This window comes from Lissotriton helveticus, chromosome 7 (assembly GCF_964261635.1).
Source record: "Lissotriton helveticus chromosome 7, aLisHel1.1, whole genome shotgun sequence".
Lineage (NCBI taxonomy): Eukaryota > Metazoa > Chordata > Amphibia > Caudata > Salamandridae > Lissotriton > Lissotriton helveticus.
This window is the reverse complement of record NC_136068.1, coordinates 98,180,289-98,207,754: the sequence shown is the minus strand read 5'-3', so window position 1 is coordinate 98,207,754 and position 27,466 is coordinate 98,180,289. Positions and strand designations below refer to the sequence as shown.

The following is a 27,466-nucleotide window of genomic DNA, read 5'->3' as shown; positions in this document are numbered from 1 at the left end:
ATCTAGTGTCCATCCAAACGTATTAATGGCAATGTGGACTGCATAGCAGTCTATTTTACTGAGCCTAATCAAACTCTGCCAATAAATAAGAAACTATGGTTTTTTTTCCTCTGTGGGCTGCTTCCAGTGCTTAATTTGTAAAAAAAAAAAAAAATAAAAAAAAAAAAGAGGGGTGTGGGGGAGTGCCTGAGCCCTCCTCAGGAGGCCACCCCAGCTGCACCACTCATTGCCACTGCTGTTGCTACCAATGACCGAGCACCCTCACAACTACTAGCATCACACTGCAACAAGTGTGACAATGCAGACTGTTCCAGGCCCCCCAGAGCTATAAGAATGGCTTGGGAGGCTGGTATTAATTGGAATCTCTATTTGCCTAATAAACAACTGTTGTTTTGGTCATCTCTATATTACACAAACCGCTCCACTATGTGGCTGGCTGTCATATGTCCCGGAGGTGTCAATGATGTGCTAGTGCCGAGCACCGGAAACCACCGGCTCAAATTAAGCACTGGCCTGCTTCTCAGTAATGTTTGCTTAGGTTTGCATTTGTTTTGGTGCCTTCAGTCTGGGGCTCCAGTGCGTGTTAGTTGCCCCCTTCTCCATGTGATTTTTCATGCGGCTCTGATCCTTTGCAGTTACTGGATTGCTCCTTCAGAGTTTTCCATCCGTTTTACAATTCTCCATTTTCCCATAAAATTATGCGCTGACATTTTTCGCAAACCTCAAGAAACACGAAACCTCGTAAACGGAAATTGTGGCTACCGTCTCGCGCCCCAAAGCTCTGTTCATAGGCGGAACTGGATCAAGTCAGTGCTGTCCCTGGGCAAGGAATGCATGCATGAATGAATAAATAATAGGTATGACAGTAGCCATGCGGTGTCTAAACACCGTTGTTCAAAGTGTCGCAAACATATGAGGCCTCCAGACAAACTCCATAAGTGGAAAAAACGCGCTCCACTTTCAAGTGGAAGTCCTGTTAATTGTTATGTGACGCATGCGGAAGTACTGTTGCTTTACTGTAGAAAGGTTAATGGCTCGTGCACCGAAGAGAATGTTCTATTTATGGCCTAGGAAAACATTAACTACAGAAGCATTTTTCATTTAGGTTGGGCCGGATGCTGCCGTTCATTTAGTACGAATCGAAACCTAAATTGCCCGTGAGCATTAATCATTTAGATTCTCGCGCTTTGCGCGATGCTGCCATCTAGTGGTTGGGCATTACGAATAATCTACAATTTCTAGTTATATTTCATTGCATGTGACTTTTTTGCCATTCCAAAATTGACTGTAAGAGACGAGCTCTCGAAAATTAATTTACCATAAAAGACGCGGATCGTTGAACTTGTACAGTTTTTTCTGAATTCTGTATTTCTTTTCTTACTCCCAGGAAACGATAATAGACTTACTTCAGTTTTAAGACTAAAACGACAAATTCCTCTCCAAACAATCGTATGTAGCCGCAGTCTGGCTTAATATTTTATACATTTGAACCACGGCTAAAGTTAAAGAAAAAAGTATTATAGATTTAGAGGTAATTAATAAAAAGTCATCTAGTTAACAATAAAAACGGTGAGCAATACCATATATAAGGGATGACTATTTAACTATAATGAAATGAGAATATAAGGGAAAGGTAAAAAGAAAAAAAAAGAAAAGATCATATAAAGACAGCATGCATGTATAGTGCTTATACAAACTGTATGTATGTGAAACTTTTAATATATCATGAAACACAATGTAAACAGTGCATAAAGATCTGAAAATCAAGAGATAAATTGTGTTACAGGAATGCTGAAGAAGGCTTAGTAACTTCCTCAATAGATGGGTAAGTGGCCTAGAGCAGTGGCCACCTATTAGTCTATAAAGCGTATAACCGGTGACCAGAGGGTGGCTCTGTGTATGGCCAAAGCTTTGGGATGAACGTATACTCTATCTATCTAGTTGATGAGTGTAACAAATGCCATACTACCAGGCTTGAAATTGAATAACTGATGAGCCTTTCTATTTTTTAGTTAGGTTATTTGTTGAAAAGCAACAGCCAATAACAAATCAATAATATTTGTAGCACAGCGCCATTAACTCCAAGCTAGAAGGGGAAAAGGTCTTCTGCCATTCTGCAGCCAAGTCTTTAAGCAAAAGATTAGCACAGAGCCATCCACGCAAGATTTAAATGACAATAGCCTTTTACCACTCCAGGCACAGTGTTACAGCTTTGGATTGGTAAAATATCATCCAAGCCAACTTGAAATGAATAAAAGCAACCCGACACATGTTTCGCTATCATATTAGCTCTTAAGAAAGGTTAGGGTTTGTCCAGACACAAGGGAGCCCCCAATTTAAGTCAAAACATTACCCTTTCAAGCTTAGATTGCTGCATAAATTTAGAAGCAGAGAACTCTGGGTAGTTCCTAAGTTAAGGTGTACAGCAGCTCCTGTATAGAGCACCCTACAACATCAGCTACACTCTGACGTTTTTAAGGCTTTTATCATTTTAAAGCTCGATGTGGATGGCACTGTGCTAATCCTGTGCTTAAAGGCTTTGCTAGAACAGACATTTGAGGTGAGCAGATTTAGAGTGCCGCAGGTGTTGGTGGGTGTTCTATACAGGAACTCCCCAGTGTTCTCTTCTTTTTTTTTTTTCTTCATAATTAAAATGGTATTGTTATGTATGTGTGTGTGTGTGTGTGTGTGTGTGTGCGTATGCGTGTGTGTGTGCGTATGCGTGTGTGTATATATATATATATATATATATATATATATATATATATATATATATATATATATATATATATAAACCATATCCTGCCAATCCAGCCCTTGACGCTGCAATTTTACCACAGGTACAGATCTCTTAGACACCAAGTTTCGTGAAATGAAGTGGTTTATTTTCTCCTCACCACCAGCATGACGCTTTTCGGCTGTCTTACAACAGCCTTGATCACATGGCATCAAAATACAATGCTTAAATACTGTGTTAATTAGGAATGACATCAAACACATGGGTAAATAACATAGAAAAAATACGAAACCATTTACAAAATGATGAGAGGGAGAATCAACAAGAATAGACTAATGTTACAATATATTGTGGGTGCTCATATCTAAAATCATAATGATGAAATAATATTATCTATTACAATTGAGCGTAATTACAACCTCGTCGAACACATAAACCTCGTACCCTCTCTCTAGTGATGACATGAATGTCAACCTTATCTCCATTCTATGTCAATAAATAAGAAACCCGTGCTTGATGCCAAATTGAAGTGCAAGTGCATAAAAACAAATAAAGTGCATAGTGACTGCGCAATGCATGGGTGCGTATATATATATATATATATATATATATATATATTTATATATATATATATGTCACAATACCAACAAGCCTGTAAAGTAAAGTACTCCACATAAAAAAGACCGCAATGTAACAGCCATGACATACTGACTCCTGATGTATTCACCCTTGAGGTGACAACTGACTTTCAAATGTACGTGATTTTAATTTTATTTGGGTCCTTTTCTTGAAACATAATTTCTATATATACCGGAGTCACATTGTCAGATTTTCACTTCTCTGACATTTCTATGATCTAATAATATCTACTGCAATATCTAATTACGTTGACAAAACGTTTTATAATGTGGAGGCAACTTTTCTTTAAACGTTCTTCTTTTTTGGGGGGTTCTTTAGATCGATTTATGAATATTGCAGTGTTTTTTCTTACCCTTTTTCTATCTTTTATATAATATGTACACTTTAAGTATATGTAATAGTATATATCTAGGAGTCCTTGTTTGTTACTGTTGTTTTTCTCTTTGAAAAAACTTAAAGAATTGTTATAAAAAAGCGTTGCGATGTTTGGGTTTTCCACCCGTGTGACCTTTAGCCTCTTGCCAGTTTCCTCACCAGCTCTTGATTTCCTGATCCTACTAATAGTATTTTTTGCTTCCAATTCCACCCCTGGGAGACCCTGACCAGCTCCTCAGGCCTTTCAGATGAGGGGTGCAGAGGCGAGGTGCACCAGGGTGTCCTGCAGCAGGTTAATAGGGGTTCCTTGGGGATCTCTCTGTGAGTTCAGAGCCTTCATGGAAAAATCAGTCCCTGCCAGGCAGGGCATTGCTCCAACAGCTGTGCACGCCATTTCTCAAATATGTAAACAATGGCACGTCTGTGCGTTGTGTACATAATTCATTAGCTGTGTATGTGGGCGGCCAACACTGCGCCCGTCACAGTATGAACGTGAACGCTCCCTGTCCAAGACCTGCACATTGGATGCCAGCTCTAGGTCTGAGTCAGCCATCACTGCGCTCTACACAGCGTGCAGGCTCTAGACTGAGGCTTGCTCAAGAGGGCCAGCTCTAGCTCTGAGTCAGCCATCACTGCGCTCTACACAGCGTGCAGGCTCTAGACTGAGGCTTGCTCAAGAGGGCCAGCTCTAGCTCTGAGTCAGCCATCACTGCGCTCTACACAGCGTGCATGCTCTAGACTGAAGCTTGCTCAAGGGTACCAACTCTAGCTCTGAGTCAGCCATCACTGCACTCTACACAGCGTGCAGGCTCTAGACTGAAGCTTGCTCAAGGGTACCAACTCTAGCTCTGAGTCAGCCATCACTGCACTCTACACAGCGTGCAGGCTCTAGACTGAGGTTTCCTCAAGAGTGCTAGCTCTAGCTCTCAGTCAACCATCACTGGGCTCGACGCGGCGTGCAGGCTCTAGACTGAGGCTTGCCCAAGAGTGCCAGCTCTAGGTCTGAGTCAGCCATCACTGCGCTCTACACAGCGTGCAGGCTCTAGACTGAGGCTTGCTCAAGAGGGCCAGCTCTAGCTCTGAGTCAGCCATCACTGCGCTCTACAAAGCGTGCATGCTCTAGACTGAAGCTTGCTCAAGGGTACCAACTCTAGCTCTGAGTCAGCCATCACTGCACTCTACACAGCGTGCAGGCTCTAGACTGAGGTTTCCTCAAGAGTGCTAGCTCTAGCTCTCAGTCAACCATCACTGGGCTCGACGCGGCGTGCAGGCTCTAGACTGAGGCTTGCCCAAGAGTGCCAGCTCTGAGTCCACCATCACTGCGCTCTACCCAACGTGCAGGCTCTAGAATGAGGCTTGCCCAAGAGTGCCAGCTCTGAGTCCGCCATCACTGCGCTCTACACAGCGTGCAGGCTCTAGTCTGAAGCTTGGTCAAGAGTGCCAGCTCTAGCTCTGTCAGCCATCACTGCGCTCTACACAGCGTGCAGGCTCTAGACTGAGGCTTGCTCAAGAGTGCCAACTCTAGCTCTGAGTCAGCCATCACTGCGCTCTACACAGCGTGCAGGCTCTAGACTGAGGCTTGCTCAAGAGTGCTAGCTCTAGCTCTCAGTCAGCCATCACTGCGCTCTACACAGCGTGCAGGCTCTAGACTGAAGCTTGCCCAAGAGTGCCAGCTCTAGCTATGAGTCAGCCATCCCTGCGCTCTACACAGCGTGCAGGCTCTAGATTGAGGCTTGCTCAAGAGTGCCAGCTCTAGCTATGAGTCAGCCATCACTGCGCTCTAAACAGCGTGCAGGCTCTAGACTGAGGCTTGCTCAAGAGTGCCAGCCCTAGCCATGAGTCAGCCATCACTGCGCTCTACACAGCGTGCAGGCTCTAGACTGAGGCTTGCTCAAGAGTGCCAGCTCTAGCTCTGAGTCAGCCATCACTGCGCTCTACACAGCATGCAGGCTCTAGACTGAAGCTTGCTCAAGAGTGCCAACTGTAGCTCTGAGTCAGCCATCACTGCGCTCTACACAGCGTGCAGGTTCTAGACTGAGGCTTGCTCAAGAGTGCCAGCTCTAGCTATGAGTCAGCCATCACTGCGCCCTACAGAGCGTGCAGGCTCTAGACTGAGGCTTGCCCAAGAGTGACAACTCTAGCTCTGAGTCAGCCATCACTGCTCTCTATGCAGCGTGCAGGCTCTAGACTGAGGCTTGCTCAAGAGTGCCAACTCTAGCTCTGAGTCAGCCATCACTGCGCCCTACACAGCGTGCAGGCTCTAGACTGAGGCTTGCTCAAGAGTGCCAACTCTAGCTCTGAGTCAGCCATCACTGCACTCTACACAGCGTGCAGGCTCTAGACTGAGGCTTGCTCAAGAGTGCCAGCTCTAGCTCTGAGTCAGCCATCACTGCACTCTACACAGCGTGCAGGCTCTAGACTGAGGCTTGCTCAAGAGTGCCAACTCTAGCTATGAGTCAGCCATCACTGCGCTCTACACAGCGTGCAGGCTCTAGACTGAGGCTTGCCCAAGAGTGACAACTCTAGCTCTGAGTCAGCCATCACTGCTCTCTATGCAGCGTGCAGGCTCTAGACTGAGGCTTGCTCAAGAGTGCCAACTCTAGCTCTGAGTCAGCCATCACTGCGCCCTACACAGCGTGCAGGCTCTAGACTGAGGCTTGCTCAAGAGTGCCAACTCTAGCTCTGAGTCAGCCATCACTGCACTCTACACAGCGTGCAGGCTCTAGACTGAGGTTTGCTCAAGAGTGCTAGCTCTAGCTCTCAGTCAACCATCACTGGGCTCGACGCAGCGTGCAGGCTCTAGACTGAGGCTTGCCCAAGAGTGCCAGCTCTGTGTCCACCATCACTGCGCTCTACCCAACGTGCAGGCTCTAGAATGAGGCTTGCCCAAGAGTGCCAGCTCTGAGTCCGCCATCACTGCGCTCTACACAGCGTGCAGGCTCTAGTCTGAAGCTTGGTCAAGAGTGCCAGCTCTAGCTCGGTCAGCCATCACTGCGCTCTACACAGCGTGCAGGCTCTAGACTGAGGCTTGCTCAAAAGTGCCAACTCTAGCTCTGAGTCAGCCATCACTGCACTCTACACAGCGTGCAGGCTCTAGACTGAGGTTTGCTCAAGAGTGCTAGCTCTAGCTCTCAGTCAGCCATCACTGCGCCCTTCACAGCGTGCAGGCTCTAGACTGAGGCTTGCTCCAGAGTGCCAGCTCTAGCTCTGAGTCAGCCATCACTGCACTCTACACAGCGTGCAGGCTCTAGTCTGAAGCTTGCTCAAGAGTGCCAGCTCTAGCTCGGAGTCAGCCATCACTGCGCTCTACACAGCGGGCAGGCTCTAGACTGAGGCTTGCTCAAGAGTGCCAGCTCTAGCTCGGAGTCAGCCATCACTGCGCTCTACACAGCGGGCAGGCTCTAGACGGAGGCTTGCTCACGAGTGCCAGCTCTAGCTCGGAGTCAGCCATCACTGCGCTCTACACAGCGTGCAGGCTCTAGACTGAGGCTTGCTCAAGAGTGCCAGCTCTAGCTATGAGTCAGCCATCACTGCGCTCTACACAGCGTGCAGGCTCTGGACTGAGGCTTGCCCAAGAGTGCCAGCTCTAGCTATGAGTCAGCCATCACTGCGCTCTACACAGCGTGCAGGCTCTAGATTGAGGCTTGCTCAAGAGTGCCAGCTCTAGCTCTGAGTCAGCCATCACTGTGCTCTACACAGCGTGCAGGCTCTAGACTGAGGCTTGCCCAAGAGTGACAACTCTAGCTCTGAGTCAGCCATCACTGCTCTCTATGCAGCGTGCAGGCTCTAGACTGAGGCTTGCTCAAGAGTGCCAACTCTAGCTCTCAGTCAGCCATCACTGTGCTCTACACAGCGTGCAGGCTCTAGACTGAGGCTTGCCCAAGAGCGACAACTCTAGCTCTGAGTCAGCCATCACTGCGCTCTACACAGCATGCAGGCTCTAGACTGAGGCTTGCTCAAGAGTGCCAAATCTAGCTCTCAGTCAGCCATCACTGCGCTCTACACTGCGTGCAGGCTCTAGATTGAGGCTTGCTCAAGAGTGCCAGCTCTGGTTCTGAGTCTGCAATCACTGCACTCTACACAGCGTACAGGCTCTAGACTGAAGCTTGCTCAACAGTGCCAACTGTAGCTCTGAGTCAGCCATCACTGCGCTCTACACAGCGTGCAAGCTCTAATCTGAGGCTTGCCCAAGAGTGCCAACTGTAGCTCTGAGTCAGCCATCACTGTGCTCTACACAGCGTGCAGGCTCTAGTCTGAGGCTTTCTCAAGAGTGCCAGCTCTAGCTCTGAGTCAGCCATCACTGCACTCTACACAGCGTGCAGGCTCTAGACTGAGGCTTGCTCAAGAGTGCCAACTCTAGCTATGAGCCAGCCATCACTGCGCTCTACACAGCGTGCAGGCTCTAGACTGAGGCTTGCCCAAGAGTGACAACTCTAGCTCTGAGTCAGCCATCACTGCTCTCTATGCAGCGTGCAGGCTCTAGACTGAGGCTTGCTCAAGAGTGCCAACTCTAGCTCTGAGTCAGCCATCACTGCACTCTACACAGCGTGCAGGCTCTAGTCTGAAGTTTGCTCAAGAGTGCCAGCTCTGGTCCTGAGTCAGCCATCACGGCGCTCTACACAGCGTGCAGGCTCTAGACTGAGGCTTGCACACGAGTGCCAGCTCTGGTTCTGAGTCTGCCATCACTGCGCTCTACACAGCGTGCAGGCTCTAGACTGAGGCTTGCTTAAGAGTGCCAACTCTAGTTCTGAGTCAGCCATCACTGCACTCTACACAGTGTGCAGGCTCTAGACTGAGGCTTGCTCAATAGTGCCAACTCTAGCTCTGAGTCAGCCATCACTGCACTCTACACAGCGTGCAGGCTCTAGTCTGAGGCTTGCTCAAGAGTGCCAACTCTAGCTCTGAGTCAGCCATCACTGCGCTCTACACAGTGTGCAGGTTCTAGACTGAGGCTTGCGCAAGAGTGCCAGCTCTAGCTCTGAGTCCGCCATCACTACGCTCTACACAGCGTGCAGGTTCTAGTCTGAGGCTTGCTCAAGAGTGCCAACTCTAGCTCTGAGTCAGCCATCACTGTACTCTACACAGCGTGCAGGTTCTAGTCTGAGGCTTGCCCAAGAGTGCCAGCTCTAGCTCGGAGTCAGCCATCACTGCGCTCTACACAGCGGGCAGGCTCTAGACTGAGGCTTGCTCACGAGTGCCAGCTCTAGCTCTGAGTCAGCCATCACTGCGCTCTACACAGCGTGCAGGCTCTAGACTTTGGCTTGCTCAAGAGTGCCAACTCTAGCTCTGAGTCCGCCATCACTACGCTCTACACAGTGTGCAGGCTCTAGACTGAGGCTTGCTCAAGAGTGCCAACTCTAGCTCTCAGTCAGCCATCACTGCGCTCTACACAGCGTATAGGCTCTAGTCTGAAGCTTGCTCAAGAGTGCCAGCTCTAGCTCTGAGTCAGCCATCACTGAGCTCTACACTGTGTGCAGGCTCTAGACTGAGGCTTGCCTAAGAGTGCCAGCTCGTCCTATGTGGCATCCACGCAATGTGTACCACTGTGCTCAAGCTCTGTGGAACCACTGTACCTTCAGTGCACACCGTGTGCACCATCCTGTCCAAGTTTTGCACAAGAATGCTAAGTCCACCGCTTAAGTAACTTTCTTTGCACCCTGTCCAGGAGCTTTTTGCACAATTACAAGCTCAATCTCCAGCTCTGTCTACAAATGCAAGCTCAGTCGCCAGCTCTGTGCACAAATGCAAGCTCAATCTCCAGCTCCGTGCACAAATGCAACTCAGTCTCCAGCTCTGTGTACAAATGCAAGCTCAATCTCCAGCTCTGTGCACAAATGCAAGCTCAGTCTCCAGCTCTGTGCACAAATGCAAGCTCAATCTCCAGCTCTGTGCACAAATGCAAGCTCCATCTCCAGCTCCGTGCACAAATGCAAGCTCAATCTCTGTGCACAAATGCAAGCTCAGTCTCCAGCTCTGTGCACAAATGCAAGCTCAATCTCCAGCTCTGTGCACAAATGCAAGCTCCATCTCCAGCTCCGTGCACAAATGCAAGCTCAATCTCTGTGCACAAATGCAAGCTCAATCTCCAGATCTGTATGCAAGTCTACTTCTTATGCATCCTTTACTTCGCACCACACTCGGTGCACTACCCTGGCCAAGCTCTGCACTAGAATGCCCCCTCTGTCTCTCGGGCACCTGTCAACTGCTCACCACACTTGATGCACCATCCAGGTGAAGGTCTGCATAGGTATACCAAGCCTACTTCTGCAACCAACCCTTTGCCGACACAGGGTGCATCACCCTGTGCCAGTGATGGACCAAATTGCCAAGTACGCGTTTGGCACAGCACTCTATCCGTGCTGCGCACAAAAACAGCACAGTAACTTCTGAGGATGCCATCTTTGTGCCCAACCTCATATACTCTACAAGAAAGATACTCAAGCCCGAAGTGCAAGAAGTAAAACTGGGTGATGGAAATGATCCTATAGATGAGATTCAATGTGTAGAGCTGGTGGCAAGACCTTCCCCTAATGAGCAGCATCTCTGCTGAGTAATCGACTGGATCACATTGGCCATGGCAATCTATATTCCTTCAGAAAAGCACTGAATATGCTTGAATTTTCTCGTGTGTGGAAATCCACAATGCACAAAGGCAATTTATACATCTGATGAAGATGAACATATGTTCACTTGGAGTTCGATTCCATTTTAGCTAGTAGTGCTGGCCCCTTTCCCACGGTCCTTGGACACACGAGGATGTGCCTGCATAGATCCTTGGGAGACCACAATGCTCTTGGGCATGTCTGGTCACAGGCTCCTGTATTCTGGTGCACCAAAATGCACGCTCGTAGCTCTTCGGTACAACATGATGCTCTGTCGCTGCTCCTGGGTATACCAGGTTGCACACTCCTATCTTCTGACAAATTATGATACTCTTTAATAGAATTTGGGTTGACCCTGATGCACTCTTCTGTCTTAGGGGTGTACCATGATGCTCTCTACTTGTGTCTCATTGTGCATTCACCTACCTCAGAAACAATGAAACAAGGTGATTAAGGGTAATTTGCGCTGGGCAGAAAAAGGTAGTTACATGAAAAGATATTTGTACAGCTCCAAGGATAAGGTCCTGTTCACCTAACCAGAACCAAACAATGTGAAAGTAAAGACAAGTCACAAATGTTAAATGAAAACACGAGTTATATCCCGAGCTAGGCATTTATCAGTAGGAGTCCAATTATTGAGTTCAAGAGATCAAACTTTCTTCATTCCATCATCCTTTTTTGTTTTCTTCATAAAAAATATCCAATCTTCATCAAAAGAATAGACAATAGCCGCTGCCAACACGTGTTTCGTCCTGGTCAGGTGACCAATAGACTTCGTCAGGGCATGTAAATTAAATCGAGGATGCTATAATTTCCAAGGATAATTCTAGAAACTTATTCACCATCCCCTTTTAAGTCTGTAAAGATCGGCTCCGCGTTTACCAATTGAGAACTCTTAGACTGACGTGAGAAAACATGGTTCTTTATCCAATTCCATGTGATAATTTACAAAAGCAAACGAAACCCAGCAATCATCGTATATTTCAACTTGCAAATGGTCCGTTCCAATGTTAAGGGTTCACTAATATCCTCCGAGTGCAGAGCGATAACGTTGTACGCAGCTGACCTGGGAATTGGATAAAGAACCATGTTTTCTCACGTCAGTCTAAGAGTTCTCAATTGGTAAACGCGGAGCCGATCTTTACAGACTTAAAAGTGGATGGTGAATACGTTTCTAGAATTATCCTTGGAAATTATAGCATCCTCGATTTAATTTACATGCCCTGACGAAGTCTATTGGTCACCTGACCAGGACGAAACACGTGTTGGCAGCGGCTATTGTCTATTCTTTTGATGAAGATTGGATATTTTTTATGAAGAAAACAATAAAGGATGATGGAATGAAGAAAGTTTGATCTCTTGAACTCAATAATTGGACTCATACTGATAAATGCCTAGCTCGGGATATAACTCTTGTGTTTTCATTCACCTACCTCCATACATCCAGGATCTGCTGTCAGAGTTGTTGGGTTCACACTGGTACATTGTCTTAGTTCCTGGGTACACTCTGATGCGTTTGCCTGGTTCCTGGGTACTTTAGACTGCATGCTCCTCAGAAACACAGTGGTGCATTGTCCCATCTCTTGGGTACACCATAATGTACGCTTTTAGTCTCACTGTGATATTCCGTTAGCTCACTTATTCCTCAGATTACATATTCTATAATGAGCTTTTTTATCTGTGGGTGTCTGTACTTTCTGAATTTAGTTGTTGTTTGTGTGGTTCTGTGTTTGTTTTTTAAAAGTGCCCTCCAGTTTCCTAAAGGTGTTACTTAAAAAAAATATTTAGTACAATCGCTCCAGGTTGGAATAGTGCAAGACTAGCAAACAATGTAAACCTATTTTAAAATGTTTTAATGTATCGAGATTGAGTTTTATGACTCGGCGAATGTTTCCAAGGGCTGCAGTACTGAATTTACCCTTTTGACCCTCCTCAGTGGCGCTCGATTTCTAAAGCTGCGAATAAGTAAAGTGTCAGTCCTGAGCCATCTTTTAGCTGCCACTTAAAGTTTATGTACACACCTCTGCAGCAGGCGCTCTGACTCCTGAGCTATCTTACAAGCTTGTAGCATTTGCCATCTCCCTTGACGTTCTTTCCCTTTTCACACGGTCCTGATAAAACATCCCCTTTTCCTTGAAATGTGGAGTTGAAGGAACTTTCTGGCCAGTGACCCTGCTGCAGTGCTGGAGGCTGCCAGATGTGGCTTTTAACCGCATGTTCACAGCTGTTGCTGCTTTTCCCAAGTGGCCGAACCACTCTCTCTGCAGCTTTGAAAGGAATGTGTGTTTTTTGGGAATATGCGATTTTGAGAAATCTAAACCAGCATGAAGTAATGTTCTGCCATGGATTGCCGGCTCGAATGGGGGGTGCTTTGATTATTGATGAAATGTTGGTTTTACATGGAGCGGTTTGCTTGCCTCTTTTAGAGCTAGTGTATAATGGGAAGATTTGTGTCTGAATTTGCAGAGCTGATGAGTGTCCATTGATACTTTGGTTGATGTCATCACCTGTTGCCCTAGGTGACCTGTGATACAGTTGACCTTGATCACCTGCAGTAGTTCTGTTGGCATGGACCACATCTGTGCTTCTGTTGCATGATCTCCTTATATGTTTGCTCATCTGCTCTCCCTCCTGTTTTTTTAGGCTCCATTGCGAATGTCAGCACAACACCTGCGGCGGGTCGTGCGATCACTGCTGCCCGGGCTTCAATCAGTTTGCTTGGAAACCGGCTACGACGGACAGCGCCAATGAATGTGAACGTGAGTTTCTTCTGGCTCCAGCAAGCAAGCATGCTATCGGTGGTTTACATTTAGAAAGCTCTCTTTGTACTGGAGATCTTTTCCTGATATAATTGTACACCTATGGCCTTATTTAAAACATGACTGTAATCCCCTCCGCCATTTTGGAAGCGCCATAGGCTATAATGCATATGCGAGACATCTGCCACGTTTGTGATGGAATATCTCATCCGCCAGACTCTTAAGTAAGGCCTTAGTCTTCAGTGAAGTCTAGGACTCTAACGAGTGATTTTGAGTGACTGGCCAGCGAGGTGAAGGTATGCCACCAGATGTTCAGAAGTAGGACCCTACCTTTTCTTCATTGTTCTTGCAGTGTCTCCTCCTCACACCAGTGTATTCTTTACTATAGAGATTAAGGGGCATATGTAAGTAATTTCCATTTTGCGATTCCCAAATAGCGATTTTTAAGGAATCGCTATTTGAGAATAGCACAATGGAATGTAGGTAAAAATTCGCAATTTTTTTGCGAATCTCTAACATTCCTTAATTGCGATTAGCAAATTGCGAATCGCAATTAAGGAATGAGTGTCCCATTCATTCCTATGGGTCTCTTCCTATGGGCTAAGAGGCTCATAGGAATGAATGGGGATACATTCTCAAATTGCGATTTTCTATGAGAAAATCGCAATTTGAGAATCGAGATTCTAAGGGTGCCAGGGTGTCCAAAGGACACCTGTTGCACCCCTGGAATGTGCCTCTAAGTACATGTGGCGCACATACATGCCCTAAGGGCATGTATGTGTGCCACATGACACTTTGAATTAAAAAAAAAATGCATTTAGAAAGGGAATCGCAAAATACCATCTACTTGGAGTAGGTGGTATTTTGCGATTCCTTAAGCAAAAATTGCATTTTAAAATTCACTCCTACATAGCATTTAAGGAATCGCAAAATTGCGATTCCTTAAATGCTTGAGCAAAATAAGGAATCGCAATTTTTGCGATTCCTTATTTTGCTAATGTGCACCTAAATACCAAAGCAACGTTTGCGATTCGCAAACGCAGAAATTCGCCGAATTTCGGCGTTTGCGAATCGCAAATGCCCACCTACATATGCCCCTAAGGGCCTTACTAAGCCCTTAAAGACTGCCCGCCAGAATACAATTTATTTGTACTCTGGCGGGCGGTTCTTTGGCGGCACCGCAATTGGAGCGTCAAAGGGAGTTCCTGCAGAGCATGGACTGTCGAGTCCATGCCCTGCAGTAACTGGGGGTGCATGCACACAGGGGGGCACAGCATGTGCCCTCCCCTCCCGGTATGCACCATATGGGCCAGAGGCAACAGGGGCCCTCTAGGGCTCCCTTTGTTTCCTCACTGCCACACTTATCATGGTGGTCGCACCGCCAGCATATTAGGGACTTCGGACCGCTGCACCATCGCCATGGATCGTGGATCCCTTGCAGCAGCAGCGGTCCCGTGACGGTTCAACCGGCACAGTCCCAATGCAGTGCGCTGACCCCCAATCTGGCGGTCTGCGGAATGCCACCACAGGTTCGGCGGTCCATTGGACCGCCAAACTCGTAATAAGGGCCTAAGTCATTCATTGCCAATAATAATTGAGAGAGACTCAACATCCCTACTTGCAAGGAAGTTCTCCCTATCCATCTTAGACATTTTGGACTTTGTGAATGCCTCCCCTTTGAGCGAAGGTGTAACCCTAATTCTACTTTTGGCAGACCTAGTAGTATTACTTGGCTTCTTGCATTCGTGGGTGTGTATAGAAATACAAGCAAAATCTAAGGAGCGAATATTCTCATTTGATTGAGTAAACCAGCGCTTCCTGGGTACAAATTTGGTCACCCTTTGGTGAAATAGTCTCCTTTCCTGACTTTGCCTGAAAGCTATTCTTTTGAATATTGATTGTTGTACATTAATTCATTTAAGCACAAACACATTGAGATGTATTGTTTTGTATGTAGGATGTTTATGTCGTATTTATTTTCCCATTAATAGTAATGTCATGTAATATGTATATGTGTTGTAAATAGTATTGAATGTATATATGTGTCTTTTTCATTCACAAATTCGATAAAAAGAGTGTATAAAAAGAATTGAAAAATCGTAGGGGTATAACTAAAGGTACCCCGACAAACTAAAATTAACTCTTTTGGTTTTGTTCTGAAAACAAGTATTGGAAAACGATTGTGGTGTGGGCATTTTGTGTATTTTTTCTAGAAATACAGGTGGGCATAAAAATAAGGCATGCTGTAGTATTTGTATGCCTCTCCCTCTGCTTCCTGGAGGCCTAGAAATACATGGAATTTCTAATAGCCAGACCACCGGCCCTCTGTTTTACCTGAACCTATTTTGATACTTGCTCTCTCCTCTGTGTCCTTGAGAAGGACCTGTGCCTTGAGAAGGGCCTGTGCCCTTAAGAAGGGCCTGTGTCCTTGAGAAGGCCTTGTGCCCTTGAGATGGCCTTGTGCCCTTGAGATGGCCTTGTGCCCTTGAGATGGCCTTGTGCCCTTGAGATGGCCTTGTGCCCTTGAGAAGGGCCTGTGCCCTTGAGAAGGCCGTGTGCCCTTGAGAAGGCCCTGTGCCCTTGAGAAGGCCCTGTGCCCTTGAGAAGGGCCTGTGCCCTTGAGAAGGGCCGTGTGCCCTTGAGAAGGCCGTGTGCCCTTGAGAAGGCCGTGTGCCCTTGAGAAGGGCCTGTGCCCTTGAGAAGGCTGTGTGCCCTTGAGAAGGGCCTGTGCCCTTGAGAAGGCTGTGTGCCCTTGAGAAGGCCGTGTGCCCTTGAGAAGGCCGTGTGCGCTTGAGAAGGCCTTGTGTCCTTGAGAAGGCCTTGTGTCCTTGAGAATGGCAGAGGACTTGAGCAATGCTTCCTCTGCATGGGGAGCTGGGCCTCTCTCTGTGTCCTGTAAACAGAGACATTCCTTCCCCTGGGAGTTCATGTTCAAGGCCATGTTTGGAGCCGGGGAATGCCTGGGATTCTTCGTACCTGCTGGCACAGGAGAGTGGCTGGAGGGATGGCCTGCCCGAGAGGGACCTGTCAGTTCTGTATATACCTCCCCAGTGTACAGACAAGCAGCTGTTCTCGTCTAGTCTGGCCCTTGAGCCCCTCCGGATGTTTTAGATTCTGATACTGACAGGTACCACGAGCAGGAGCCCCTGACAGACTGCTGAACACCCGCAGGGGGCATTCATCACAGATGGACGCTCTTCTGTGCCAGGATCCCAAACACCCATCCTGCCGATGGATTTTTTTCTAAGAATCTTTATTTTTGCTTAATAATAATAATAATAGGGGAGGAGCCAAGCTCGCGTCCGAGATGGCCGCGTTTTAGCTCGGCTCCGTCTACTTTCCTGCTTGGAACATAAATCCTGCCTTTATCCTGCCCCGGGAAGAAAAACTTTTGCTACGCTGTGGATCTAAGGCGATTTACAGGCACTTACCGTCTGTTCCGGTTGTCTCTGGGTGCCGTGGATCCGGAACTGTGCCCTCGCTTGCTTCGGGGTCTCCGGAGCGGGCTGGCCTGAGTTTCCTCGGCGGCGCCCGGACGGGGCGGAGCGCTATGGCCGGCCCTTGATGGTGCAGTGGGCTCGGCCGACGAGGCGGTTGTGCAGATAGGCCGGTTGCGGCTTTCTGGCCTGGTCAGGCGGTCCCGCGGCCTGGGGTGGAGGCGCTGCCTTCCGTTGACGGGGCTGACCGTATATTTGGCTTGTCCCCCCCCTTTGTTCTCCGGTCCGGCCATTTTGAGTCCCTCCGCCCGGACTCGGAGAACGGGGCCGGTGGCATTGGGGGGCCGGCGATCCTCCTTCTTCTGGTGGCCCCCCTTTCTGCTCCGGACTTGCCTCTGCTGATGGCTGGCTGAACTCCGTTTGCCTTGCTGCGGCCCGGACGGGGGTCGAGGATCGCTGCGGCCCCGCCGGGCTTCCAAGATGGCGACCAACCCTGTATATCTTAGCCGTGCCGAGATGGGCGACGGTGGTCCACTGTCTGGCACGGAAGCCGGATACTGTAAAGGTGTTCCTACACTTGCCGACATCCTCGCCGCCCTGCGCTCCTGGGGTGCTCCTGTGGCCGCACCCGCCGTTACCCTGGAGGAGGCTCATTTCGCTGGGCCGTCTGAGCCCCCCCTGGCGTGTGCGGCTCCGTCGCTGCTGGGTACGGCTAGAACTGTCCTGGAAATCATGGGCCCGGTGGCTGCTGTTTCTGTGGATGTGCGGGGTTCTGCTGCCCTCCATCGTGCTGTGTCCTCACCTGTGCTGTGGGTCGGTGGGCCGGGTCCTGTCCGGGCCGATCTCGATGGTACTTCCTGTCCTTCATTGCCTCGAATGGCCGACCGTAGATCCTGTGCTGACTCCGCTGGGTCGGTTTTCCTCAGATTATCTTCGGAACTGTGCCTGCATTGTGTCCAATGGTCTCTGACTGTTCCGGATCTTCCGAGTTGTACTCGAAACATCTTATGCAGATTGACATTTGACCTCCCTGTTCTCTGCCTCCTGTTCTTCGTGGTCTGGTTCTACGTGAGGCGGACTGCTACAGAATTGGAAAAACAAGGACAGGGATGAGACGACCTTGCCTTTGTGGACTGTTGTCTTGTAATGGTTGGATGATCGGCCTGTAACGGTATGACCATGTCGGCTTTTTGTCGTGTTCCGGTACTGTATCCTTAGAATTTTTGTCTTCCCGAGGGCTCTGTTGTTTCGAACGGGAGGGTGGGAGCCTACGATTCTGTCTTATGGCCCTCTCCCGTGTTCTTTCCTCCCTTATCCCTTCTTTTCCCCTTTTTTTGTCTTTACGGTTCCATCTTGCCTTGGCTCTTCTATATTTCGGGTTCTGATTAGGGCGACAGGCACGCTGCTGGGGGGTAGGCCATAGCCTTCTGCAGGGGTGCAGGGTGGGCTTGCGGGGTGGGGGGGGGGGGTCTGTCTTTTTTGGGGGGTTTTTCCCCCCATTTTTTCTCCCCTTTTTTGGTTCTATGGCTCTTATGTGTCCTCTTTTTCGGGACGCGGTCTCAGCATGTGTCCCCCTGGGGGGGTTGTTTTTGATGCACGGACCTTCCGGTCTTACTGTGACTTTGGCTCACTACGTAGTTTTGCTCCGGTTACCACCGGTTTCGTGTATCGATTTGTGGTTTCCTGCTTCGTTTGCCACGGGGCGCATGCTTGAGGTGGCGTCCTTCTCTTCACCTTTTGTCCCTTTCTCCCTCTTTTTCCCTCCCTTCCTCCCCCCTTTCGTGGTTTTTTTTTTTCCTTTTCCCCTGGGTTGTGTGACGGAGGGCTTTATATGATGAGCTTTTTTCAATTCTGTTTGTTATGATATGTTCCTGCTGTGGTGGGTGGGCGCTGAACGGCGGACGCCACTGCTTCTTGCGGCGGGTCTCCCATCCTGCCTTTACCGATACGCATTTGTCATTGTTACTTTATCCTGTATATTATACTGCTGCTTGTTCGCGGCCCACCACGGCCCTCCGAGACTTACTACCTGTCCTTATCCTGTTACTCCCGTACCTATATTAGAAAATCAACCTTCTCGTATCCTGCCCCTGCTGGTTGCTCTATGGGTTTTAGCCTTTATTTCCTGTATGGTTTGTTGTGATATTCTGTTTGCGCTTCTGTACTGTTGAATATGTTCCTTACATGTGGTGGCCGGCCCGCTGGGTTGTAGGCCCGTATTTGTGAGCCTTCTCTGTACAATAAAGGTTTAAAAAAAAAAAAAAATAATAATAATAATAATAATAATAATCCACATTTGTAATATAATAATTATAATCCACATTTGTAAAGCACGAACAATCACCCGTAAGGCTCTCCATGCGCTGGGGGCCGTCTGGAAGATTAAGCGAGCTATTGCCCAGAGTCACATGGTGCTGGGCTAATCTGCCGCCGGAGCCGGGGATCGAACCGTGATCCCCAGATTCCAGCATCAGTCGCCCTGGTCGCGGCGCCATACCTCTCCCTAAGAGGTTACACCCAGTAAAATGGAGTACATGTTATTTTATGTTGCCAGCTGTTGTATAGTGCAGTTCTGCCATTGTTATGGTTTTGTAGCATCTGTGTTTTCCGAAAAGATATTCTGAATCAAGAGAGTATTGCCATTCGTTGTTTGCGCCACAATTTGCAAACCTAACAAATTGATTAGCTTGATCGCTAAAGTATATTCTGTAATTTCGAAGTAATATGATGTGGAGTAAGGAGCACAAACTTGTCAGGCACTTTTTGGGGCATTTGTTTGTTGTGGTACTCAGATGTGTTCCCCGCTTCATGGGTGTGGCCTACCATGAGCCTTCGCCTCCCCCAAACCTACCACCCCCATATTGAATTTGTCACTGTGATAGGGAGTGATCCTATTGGACCCAGAGTTGCATGACCTAGTGACTGTTGTGTTGAGTACAACTTTGCAGTGCCTTTTAAAACCCCCTCCATGACGTCCAGGTGAAGGGTGCCCCTGTTGGCACCTGTAAGGCCCAGGGCACGAAACCCTGCCCTGGTCTCACCATAATCCCCCTCTGTGTCTTCCTCCTGTTATCCCCGATAATATTTAATCTAATTACATCTTTACCCAGGATTAGTTTCTATCACACCATTCCTTCTACACCAGTATCACCCACTTCCATCTATGGCCAAGCCCCAACTTACATTAACCCCTTCCAGGCTGATGACGAGCTGAGCTCGTCATGAGCGTAACCTGCCGTACGCTCATGACGAGCTGAGCTCATCATGTAACGCGGTATTTTTAAAATTGCCGCGCACAGCGGGAAAAGCCGCTGCAGCGATGCGGTTAAAGACCGTCTAGCCAACTACACTCCTAGCAGGTTGCTACGGTCCTCGGAGGCCGGCTTGCTGGCCTGCCTCCGCTTTAGCTTGACCTCTAAAGGAGGCAGAGCCTTCTCAACCTCACTTCCTCTACTATGGAACAAGCTGCTGGTAAATTGCGCAAGGAACACGTCCTCCTCCCATTCAGGAAGAAGTTAAAAACACTCCTCTTTGCGTAAGCCTGGGGCACAACCTAATCAATCACATCCCCTTCACGTGCTAGGGTAGGGCTGTCTCTTACAGTGCTAAGAGACCTGACCGTCATTATGCGCTCTACAAATGAGAATTACAATTACAATTACTTCCTGATGGTTGCGCTAACCTGCTTCTGAAGGACTCCTCGGGGGAAGGACCATGCTTCTTTGCACGATGCCCAAAACCATTATTTTTGTTTAATTTCTGTATAGGTCTGTTCTTCCATTACAGCGGCCATTTTGGAAATTGGTGGAAGGGTTGCTCTGAGGAGTTATTTTCGGTCTCTATAAGACTACTTGACCCCAAAATCTATCTACGTTTTCACACCATAATGAAGTATATAGGTCTCATGGTTCCTGAAATATTATATCATCACTGCAACACATCCGCCATTTTTAAAAATGTTGTCCAGAAAAATTCGACCCTGATCAACAATGTCTACCCAAGCTAAATTACTTCTCTAATGATCCAAAAACACAAAACAAAATGAAAATCTCCGGACAACAATTGTTTTACGGAGCTCTATCAGGGGGCCAGAATTCATTCCTATGGGTTGTTCCCTGCCACACCTGGATGGACTGTTCTGGCATATACTGTGGCTGACCACTCACAAGGTGCTCCTCTGACTCCTCCACGGCGGCCCGTCATTGTATATACCATGGCTGGCTGTATAGTGCCGTTTCCTGTAGGTTGCTTCCTGTCAGACGTTAGTGGACTCCTCAGGCGTACACTATGTCTGATCATATAATGGTTGCTTCTCTGTCTCTCCACGGTGACCCATCACTGCACATGCTATGGCTGGCTGCACTGTGCCCTTTCTATGGTTTTCTCTATGCCACACTTGTGAAACTCCTCTAGCATGCAGCCACCTTGTGTGAACTGCAGATCATATACGTAGATGACATAAGGTAGTAAACCCTTATCAAAGACCGCATTCCTTCACTCAGCATCTTTAGTTTCTGTGCTTCAATTTAATGATGCCAACTATTCCCCACTGGAAGCTGTCCACATGTAGGCACACCTCCATACTTTGTCCTACACCCTTGACTAGGCTCGGTGGCATGCATATTGAGACCTGGTTGGAGCAGGCGGTGACATGTAGAAGGAGAAGTGTGGCTCAATGGTTAGAGCGGCAGACCCTGACGCAGAGGTCTAGCCCGGGACCAGGGTTCAATTCCCCGCCTCGGCGGGTCTGGGGCGCAAAAAATTCCACGGACCTGATAATTCTCGCCTCGGTGCCTATTCCAATCATGGAGTCCCACTCTGCAACTCTGGGCAATAGCTTGCTTAATCTCCACAATGGCCCCCACAACGCTAAGGATGCCTGGCCTCCACCTTGGGGGTGCCCAGGAGTGGACACCTCACAGGGAAAGCCAGGATGGGTTCCACAGCGGTATTCGTACAAGCGCCTTGAGACCCTTGCGGGTGAGTAGTGCGCTATACAAGTATCAATTTACAATTTATGTATGATACCAAAACACTACATAGAAAAGCCACTCTGATCAGACAGACTTTTAATCTATCTATACTCTTTCTTTTTATACATGTCTAAGTATTGGGTTGCACGCACTTTTGCTATTTGGTCTGTGGAATACATTTTCCTTCTTTAAGGAAGTAAAACCTGTCTATTGTCTTCCTGGGACAATTGCCATCACTGTAGTCTGTTGCCTTTTCACTTTGTCATTATGACACATTAGTCCTAGTTCTGATGTAGATTTGCATTTAACAAAGCTCTTTCGTGAAAGTGTCATGTAAAATGAACAATAAAAAAAGTATTCCCAGACACACCTGTTAAATGTTTCAAATTTAACAGGTGTGTTTTCACATTTCTTGATTCCTAAATATTGGTAGGTCGAGAGGATAACTTCACCCCTCTGCTAAATGATGGGTTTTCAAAACATTGCTAAACTTGAAACAAACTACCTTAATTATATGAAAGTTGAGTGTCAAAGATTGGTGCAATTTACAGTTTATTGTCACATTTTTTAATACATTCTCTGTCATCAGTCGGAATGACTTTCGACAGAATTTATAAATACCTTTATGGAATACCTTTAGCACATGCAATGCTTTAACTGGACACTGCGTGTCAGTGCAACACCTTTGCGCCATGTTCTGTCCACTAGGTGTCACTGTTGAATTGCTATCCAGTAACTTTTAAGATGGTTTCATACAGATGTCTGGCCAATAGAGGTCAGTATTCTATGGTGGTGTGTTTGATCCCACCTTTCCCTAGGCCCCAGAGGGCATGGATATAATCTTGGCTGCCGTGCCAGCTGCTATATCCGGGTTTACTTGTCCAGTCTTGCTATTGATGCCACCTCTGTCTGTGTTTGCCTTTTCCAGCCTGTCACTGCAACGGCCATGCGCAGGACTGCGTCTACGATCCAGAGGTGGAGAGTCGCAGGGGAAGTATGAACCGCCATGGCCAGTACGAAGGTGGAGGTGTCTGCGTGGACTGCCAGGTAAGTGGTTCGTCCACTCCGATGCCTTATCTAAATATTCACCAAAGCTGAAAGCGCCAAGCTCTGGAGCGCCTTCATATTCTGCAAATGTTGTGAACCTTTTTAAGACCATGCTTCCCCATTAGTCATTTCTGGCCTTTTTGTTCCTTTGGTAGCATCACACGTCTGGAGTAAATTGTGAGCGCTGCATATCTGGCTACTACAAGTCACCTGATCACCCTGTGGACTCGCCGTACACCTGCTACCGTGAGTATCCGTCTGCAAACCCTGCGTCTTCATGGAGGATATGGGGCCTGTGGTCCACATGTGCGTCTACCATGCAGGTGTTCACACACCGTTAGCCTCATTTGGACCACCAGTCGACTGTCCGCGAGTGTAAGCCTCAACAGAGCAAAGAGGGACTCAGCTCTTGCCCCCAACTGTGGCATGGTCTAGCCTAAACCCAATTGTAACATAATGTGGAGAGGAGGCTGTCAGTATTGTCAGATTCTGGTGTGTATGTGCGCCTAGAAGCTATGAGTGCGTAGTAGTGTGACACTGTGAGGAACATTGGGTACTGTTCATGGAGGTGCCATTGAACAGAGATGATGGGGAGTCGCCGTCCCAGAAGAAGGGCTTTGGTGATGGGGAACTACCTTTACAACGCGGTCGTTACACCGTGATACTTTTACATCGTGGTCATTACAATGCAAGTCGTTACAACGACTTGCGCTGGATGGCGCTATACACTAAGGAATAGTATGATTTACTATTCCAACACCTTCCCTACTGTTACGTAGCACATATTCATTGGCGACTGTCGTCCACAGCGCTTACGAAGAAGCCCTGCATGATAGGTCAGTGCATGATAGGTCAGTCTTTTGGCATTATCCAGAGGGCTCCAGCTTCTGGCTTCTTATCTCTTGTCACTCATGTACAGGACATGCAGTCTAGGTGAAGACCTTGGATGTTTGCAGACAGCCACATTCCTCGCAGCAGCCGTAGGTGACGGGATGGCATTCTGACCAGATTCCATCACTGTCTGCATAGCTTCCAGTTCTTCTGTAAATGCGAGGGATGCTGGTAAATAGCTGAACATTTGTTATTGTCTGCAGCAAGTTCATGGTGTCCTTAAAATGAGGCCCCTAATCTTTCTGGAATGTGAGTACGAGTATCCTTTCCTGGCACAAACGGGCTCCACAGACCAGCCCTTATCACATTCCTTCGCGCGTTATCTTGCATTTATTTGTCCAGTTGCAGTGATCGTATGCAGAGTGTTAATTTAGCAACCCCTATCTGCCTGATAAACTGCACAGCAGAAATAAGGCCTTGACTTACAAAATACTTGTCAGCATTTTCTAAACATCCGAACAAGGCTGAGCCCACAGCACGGGAAACATTCTTTACAACGCAACTTTTACTCCGCACTACCATTACGACGCAACTATTACAACGCAAGTCATTACACCGACTTGCGCTGGAGGGCGCTCTAGGATAGGGAATAGTTTAATTACTATCCAACACCTTCCCTACTATCCACAGGGACTGGAGTTGGAATAGTAAATTAAACTATTCACTATCCAGCACCCCCCAACGCAAGTCGTTGTAACGACTTGCGTTTTAAAAGTTGCGTCGTAATGGCATGCGGAGTGAAAGCATGCGTTGTAATGACATACATCACCACAGCACACTAGAGCGGCTAAATAATAGCATAGTAAAGCATTATTGCCCCATGCTCAGGGCCTTAACCGTGGTTAATGCCCTCTGTAGAATGTGTTAACCAGTATTTATAGCACACTCCGCAGTTTCAGACTCTTGCGAAAGGCTGGAGCTCATAAGGGGAGGGTCATGGAGCCCCCTGTCATGTGTGACTCAGGACACAAGTGTGTTCGCAGCAGTCATCTGTGGTATGCTGTTCATTGCTGTTTCTGTTCATGTGATGCAGGTTGTGTCTGTGACTCTGAATTTATGGACGGAACCTGCGAGGATCACACTGGTCGCTGCTACTGCAAACCAAACTACACAGGAGAGAACTGTGACATGTGCGCGGAAGGCTACATGGACTTCCCACAGTGCTACCGTAAGTGAAAGACACTCGATTGGGAATTGTGAGCTTTTTGTTTCACGAGTTTATGCACGTAAACTGTTACTCTTTAATGTTTTCCTTTGAAAACTTTCCATTTTTTATACTGCTAAATAATGTATCCTTTTAATTTTGAGACTTGTTCCTTGGCTTTTGCTGCAGCACGGCCAATCAGAGGAGGACTGGGCGTGGTTTGCCCTGTGACTCTTCCATTGAGTGCAGACATTGTTGCATTTGAGCTCAGTCTGCCTTCCTGTTAAGTCAGTGATTCTTCTGATGAGAGTTAGTTGCCTTTCACTTCAGTCTAGTCACTTTTCCCCATTCAGTCCAATCACACTTCCTGCATTGTCAGGCCTCTTTCCATTGGGTAAGTCACTCTTCCCAGTCTGTCCAGTCATTCTCCCCTTTGAGCCTTGTGACTCTCCCCATAGACTCAGTTGATGTGATGTGAGACAGGCACTTTGTCCATGTGCATCCGGGTCAACATGGCGGCACCGCTCTGCGGGAGGAAGTGTTGACACTGGAGTCTCCTCTCTAGCTCTAACCTTCAGTTTCCAGAAGATGCTGTTCCTCGCTCATTCTGTGCTTCCCCTCTTTCTGGAACGAATTGTGTATTTTCAACTACTCTGGCTAATACTGTGTTCCAGCCCTCTCTGGATTACAGTGCACTTCCTGGAAAATACTGTGTTTTTCAACTCATTCTGGAGTTGTGTGTACCCTCGCTAATACGGTTGTGTCTTATGTTCAGTGTGCAAATAATTTCCAATGCTGTCTTTCTCTGGGATGTGTGTGTCTCTCTCTGGGACTGTATGTCTTGGCTAATAAACATCCCCTACTCCCCATTCTCACACCATGTGTGTCCTGGCTAGTTGCACTTTCCTCCCAGTCATGAACATTGTATGTCCTGGTTTGAGTTATTTTCTCCACTCTCAGCATCAGTTTGCACCTTTACTAATGCTGTCTTTCTTTCATCAGCTGTCCCATCCACCTCTGACGACGACAAAGGAGCACAAGTGCGCCCGGCTGGTGAAATAATCAGTAAGGATTATGTTACTCTAGTTCTTTGTAGAAAGATGGGCTGGAGGGATTCACTCTATGGAAGGAGAGTGAGTGCCCAATTGTGTAGAAGCGGTGCTTCGGCATGCCAGTGACGTGACTGTGTTGCACTGGAGAAGTTATATGTTTACTTGTGAACTACCTGCTGTCCAATACTTTTTCCACATTCACAGCACCATTCCACTTTTCACTCACCTTCTTTGTCCTGCTCTGTCTGCTGCCACCCTTTCAGAGTTAAATTTCATGAATCCTTCCACACTGTATCCCCTTCTAACCTGTGACCACATCTTTTGGCATCTCCCCAGACTGTGACTGCAGTGCCGCAGGGACCGTGGGCAATGCTTGCCGGAAGGATTCCCGCACCGGAGTTTGTGTGTGCAAATCAAACTACCAGGGACTTCACTGTGAATCTTGTGCGGCAGGACACTTTGGACCCTACTGCCAAGGTAGGTGCTATAACTCGCACACAATCGACTGTCAAAATAAATGATTCACCCATAGATAATCTACTGTTCAAGTGGGTGCCAACCCAACACACTGCCTTCTTCCAAGGTGACTAGCCAATGAACATGCTAGCTTCTTCCAAGGTGGGTCATTAACCATTGCTTTTCCAACACATGAGGTTGGTGAATAAACAACGTGTGGCTGCCATTTTTAATTGGAAGGACTTGCACCGTTACCGACCAGCAGCCAAGATGCATGACCCAGCCTTTAGGGTTCAGCTGGCCGCATCTGCTTGTTTCGTGTGTCATTCAATCATCCAATTGGTATTGTTTGGGTATTAGGGTGAATGCCAAGCAGTGACATGGCCTTTATTTGGGTCTGCCTTATCCATACGTTCTGAGATCACTGTTTAACCACACCAGACTACCTCTTCTACTAATTGTTGATTATAGCAGTTCAGAAACTCTGTTTACAAGGATAGCAGACTCTTCACTTTCCTTTGTAACACAGCCTCCTATGGTGCCACCTGCAACTATGCACTGACTGGAATGCACATTGATGCATCAAATATGAGCACATTAGTAGGGCAAGGGTGTAGCAAAATATTAACCCATCTAGGGCACAAAAAATCTTCATTGACCCTAGTGCTTCTAATTGATATAAATGTATTCATCATTTCAGTCTAGGTTGGTGACTGAAAAATACCCACATAGCTCCAAAGCTGATTGTTTGCAAAGGATCTGAGCTGTGTCATAATATTGTGTGTAAATCACATAGGGTCTGATTTAGAGTTTGGTTGATGGCTCACACCATCACAAACATGCCAGATGTCCTGTCCGCCTTATTACAAGTGCCATTGGATATAATACTCTCTGCCAAGCATTAAATCAAGTTAGTTTTTTGGGTCAACTCAATTACAGAATAGATCGCAGCTAAAAGTTGGGTAACAGCATGGGTAGCTGTATATACACATGCTGTTCACACTCCTGCCATCTAGTGTTGGGTTTGGACAAGTGCAAGTCATTTTTCTTTGAAGAAGTCTTTCGAGTCACAAGGTATAGCGACTCCACCTTTTAGTGGTAATGCGCATGAGTATCGACTCCACTGTTGGATCGTTCAGACGTGTCCATTTTAATTACGGTTCTACTCTGCGTAGTGTTCTCGGGGGCCACTCAAATCCTTTTTACTCGTCGGTCGAATTAACAGTGTATCTCATCACCGGTTTCAGGCATCATGTATCCTTTCTCTTCAGTTCCACGGTCATACTTTGGGGCCCCATTGATTCCTCGACCCTTGAGAATCTACCCACAATGAAAAGAACTCCCCGGCCCCACT

The 27,466-nt window shown here is 47.5% G+C and overlaps 1 protein-coding gene across 2 annotated transcripts in view; it reads left to right on the top strand.

The window, feature by feature from the left end:
* Nucleotides 1–27,466, top strand: part of LAMA5 (laminin subunit alpha 5) — a 346,280-nt gene that overhangs the window by 155,989 nt on the left and 162,825 nt on the right. For both annotated transcript variants that reach the window (XM_078651602.1, XM_078651601.1), the window contains exons 7-12: nt 12,997–13,112; nt 22,451–22,569; nt 22,725–22,815; nt 24,494–24,628; nt 25,607–25,669; nt 25,993–26,133. In XM_078651602.1, coding sequence (XP_078507728.1) covers nt 12,997–13,112; nt 22,451–22,569; nt 22,725–22,815; nt 24,494–24,628; nt 25,607–25,669; nt 25,993–26,133 — 665 coding nt within the window. The remainder of the gene's footprint in view (nt 1–12,996; nt 13,113–22,450; nt 22,570–22,724; nt 22,816–24,493; nt 24,629–25,606; nt 25,670–25,992; nt 26,134–27,466) is intronic.